Consider the following 3823-nt stretch of genomic DNA (forward strand, 5'->3'; position numbering starts at 1 on the left):
AAATACTTCAGATACATCTGGTTTCGAGATAGATAATCTTTCATAATTACTCGCCGTAAAGTGTAATATTGATGAAGCAATAGCAACAGTATGGAGTTAATAAAATTACCAATATGACATACACCGGCCTTTCCTTCCTTATTAATTAATTAAGCCTCCTTCGTTATCCTCCCCAATTATATTTCTTTTATATATCCGTTTACATATTTTTTGTCTTCTGCATCAAATAAATAAATATAATAAATAAATAATAAATATAACAAATAAATAAACATCAATAAATTATTATCGGATTCATTAGGCGACGGTGAAATTCGGCTATTTGAAAAAAATAAGGAAAAAAAGCATTAAAAATCACTTCTCGATGTTTGATGTACAACTATGTCGAGCACCCCGTCTTGTTCTTGTAAGGTTTTTAGGTTTGCAGAACATCACATAGCAAACTCAATATGCTCGCGATAATCTTCCATTCATTCCACTCTCCCTATTTCATCTTGTCATCTACCAATCAACAATATAAGCTTTCTCCATTATCCAAACTTAATTAAACTAATGAAATACGAGTGGTCTCTCAGCTTGTCCGATGTATCTATTAAATCTTTATATCTAAACTTATATTGAAGCCATAAATATCTACGCTTCCCTTTTTCTACTCAGAAGCTACATCTATCATTTCCATTGAATAGAATTAACAAATCCTGGTACAATCTAAAATTATATCTACAAAAAAAAGGAAATAAATAAATAAAAGTAAAAAAATAAAACAGTTGTACAACAATTTATTTGTATAAACAGCTTTCTTCAGACTAAGAATGAAAATCAGCCCAGCAAATAAACGAAAATGAAATGATAGCTACACAGAAGTCACATTAGCTGATTTTTACGAGGGCTTTTTATACTCTTACTCCATCCTCTCCCCTTTGTCACATCCACATGGACTGTGAATGGAAATTTTGAATATTTTTACAACTCAAAAATGATACATGAAAGGGAGATTCGAAGTTCATATTAAATAGTGAATTAACAATCAGTAAAATCAAAACAACTCGGAATATCAATATGTGTTAAGCGTATTAGATATCTGATGTCAAAATAAAACAACTGAGAAGCTCCAAGCTCCAAGTAAGGCAAGTACACAGCGTTATATACTTTAGGAATGGTGAAGGCCTTTCTACACAGGACTTATGTACGGAAAGCGAATTTCGAGTGAAGGAAAATTAAGCAGTTAATGAGGTAGAGATCAGTAATCAAAAGAACCATATTTTCATGCGTAATTTAATGATGTTTTTAATTTTTGCCGCTTCTGGCATAGAGTGAAAAGAAGATCACGAGCGGCTACTGGAACGCAGCCGTAATTGCAACCATCAAAGCGAAACCTTAAATTATTCACAAAATTCATTTTCGAACTCCTTTTGTATAATTTCAAAATTTGTTTTCGCAAAATTGATATGAACAAGCAACGAGTAACGTTGGTAAGGCATACTACGAAAAAACATCACCGTTAATATATATCTGTATGAAGCATTAAACGAACAATGCTAGCATTTCTTTCCAATTTTTTAAAGACTTTCAAATTTATCAAATAATAACCTTTCCTCATGACCATCTTCTTTAAAAACAAAAATTTTTGGATCGTTAGAGGATATTCGTAATTCGAGCGCATTCTGTGGATTACTTAAAATGATTCGAGTTGGGATTTGTATACCCTGAAAGGAGACAGAAATTATATATTAGATATTCTTCTCAAAGAGTCGATTTCCCATATGAATGGTCTATGTAGTCTTTTGGCGTATTTAACATTGTGCTTCATAAAATCTGATTTACACCATGATAAACTTACACTTTTATTAAACTGACCGCGCAAGATGTACTCTCCATCGCTAAGCATTCGAGGTCGACGGCGAGGCTAAATATTAAATATATATGTAGATTTCAAAGTACCGAATTAAAATTTCAAAAAAAAAAAATTAATATCGATAAGCTGGAAGAACGCACCAACTGCAGATTTTCGGGTGATGAGCAATTTGTTTGTCTAGTTTTCTGAATAATTTCGACATCATTACTTGAATTCTAAAAAAGCTCCAGAAATTAAAAGTACGGATACAAAACTTGCCCATCAGTTTTTCAAAAAGTCCGAACTTCCAAAACACGAAAGAAACAGCAAAAATTAACTATTTAACTATCCAAGAAAAATTGCTATCAGCTTTAAATCTTAAAATCAGTTATGTTAGGAGACCAATATCATGTATAAAGAAATATCTTGAAAAATCATGGGTGAACATTACCACTATTTTTAATGGAATGCTGAAACAAAGTATAAATTTCTTTCTGTAAGATTTCATGTGGAATGAAAAAATTCTAAGAATAAAATAATTTAAAAAGAAATTGTATCAAAAGATAAATTTACTCGAGATGATGATGAAATATTGCGGGTGCGAAGTGGTACCCGAGACTGCCTCGGCACGTAATCTGTGGATTGGTAGTTTTTGTCTATGGAATTGGCATTCAGCGCTCGTTGAGTGGGAGCGCTGAATCTTTCCGAGATCATGTGTTTTGTTTGCTGTTCCGTCAAATTTTTTTCCTTTGGCATTTCGATCACCTCATTCATAATGAATTGACTAAAATGATTTTTTAATTAGATGAGAGTTTCATTCAAAGAGCATAAAAAAAAGACAAACAAACCTGCTGTTTGAGAAGTGAAATGGAAATGATTGCATAGTCTTAAACGGCGCACCCTCCAAGAATGTCTCCAACAAAAGTGCATCCGTATGAGCACACTCGAACATGCACCTTTCTTCTGCAATGAAAGGATAAACTTTGACTTATATGACATCATAGACTTAATTTTCTAAGCTGAAAGGCTCTTTTGGCGGGGTAACACACACGCTGCTAGATAGAGAACATTGCTAATAATGCAGGGCATACAGACTGTAAGCTTTCAGTTCAGATTTTATTATTCTTCATTATAGACCTCAAAACAAAAAAGTGCAGACGCGCTACAGTGTCGGAGGGAAACTAAGAACAGGTCAAAACTATCGTTACCAGAAATGATCACAGGTAGATTGGAAAATATGCTCTAAACAGGGGAATCTGCAATAGCAATATTGAGAATGCATTAACAATTCGATGACGTTAATAGCAACTGAGAACCTCGCGATTTTAATGGTTCAAATGTAGGAACAAAATAAATTCGCTTATTTTAGTAAAAAATCCTACCATTTGATAAAGATGCGGGAGCCTTATTATTTGTTGTAACAACAATCGAATTAGCGTTTTTTTTCAGTATAGCTAACCGCCCTGTAAAAAACGAATGCTTATATCAAAATTCTATTTTAAATTCACAATGAAAATCTTTACGAACAAAAAAAACCCATTATTTGCCAACCCTCGGATTGCACAACTTCTCAATGTGCCTCCCACGATCTTACTAATGCTCCTTTCCCTAATCACAAAACTGGATCGCCGAGTAGCAATATCCAACTCGTAACAACATTCTTTAAGTGAATCAGGGCTTAACAGTATCTTTGATAGTTCTTTTCCGAATAAATGCATAATTCTTCAAGTATTCTTTTTAACTAGGATGTTGTCAAAAGTAACCTAAAAATCGACATAAGAGCGACATTTTAATTTAATGAATTAGAAAAAAATATTGCGGACGCTATAACGGAAAAGAGTGAATCAGTCTTAATTATATCATACTTCATCACCTATTTTAGTGGTGCAGCTATGAGCACACATATATACATATAATACACATATATATATATATATATATATATATATATATATATATATATATATATATATATATATATATATATAT

At 32.4% G+C, this 3823-nt stretch overlaps 1 protein-coding gene across 1 annotated transcript in view; it reads right to left on the reverse strand.

The window, feature by feature from the left end:
* Positions 1 to 1264: 1264 nt before the first annotated feature.
* Positions 1265 to 3823, reverse strand: part of LOAG_17495 (serine/threonine protein kinase) — a gene marked incomplete at both ends in the record, with an annotated part of 6957 nt that continues 4398 nt past the window's right edge. Inside the window, 7 exons of the mRNA XM_020450157.1 lie at positions 1265 to 1376; positions 1591 to 1706; positions 1841 to 1906; positions 1996 to 2070; positions 2408 to 2618; positions 2683 to 2797; positions 3217 to 3297. Of these exons, the coding sequence (XP_020306204.1) occupies positions 1265 to 1376; positions 1591 to 1706; positions 1841 to 1906; positions 1996 to 2070; positions 2408 to 2618; positions 2683 to 2797; positions 3217 to 3297 (776 nt within the window). The remainder of the gene's footprint in view (positions 1377 to 1590; positions 1707 to 1840; positions 1907 to 1995; positions 2071 to 2407; positions 2619 to 2682; positions 2798 to 3216; positions 3298 to 3823) is intronic.

The sequence above is a fragment of the Loa loa genome, assembly GCF_000183805.2.
Source record: "Loa loa unplaced genomic scaffold supercont3.83, whole genome shotgun sequence".
NCBI classification, from domain to species: Eukaryota; Metazoa; Nematoda; class Chromadorea; order Rhabditida; family Onchocercidae; genus Loa; species Loa loa.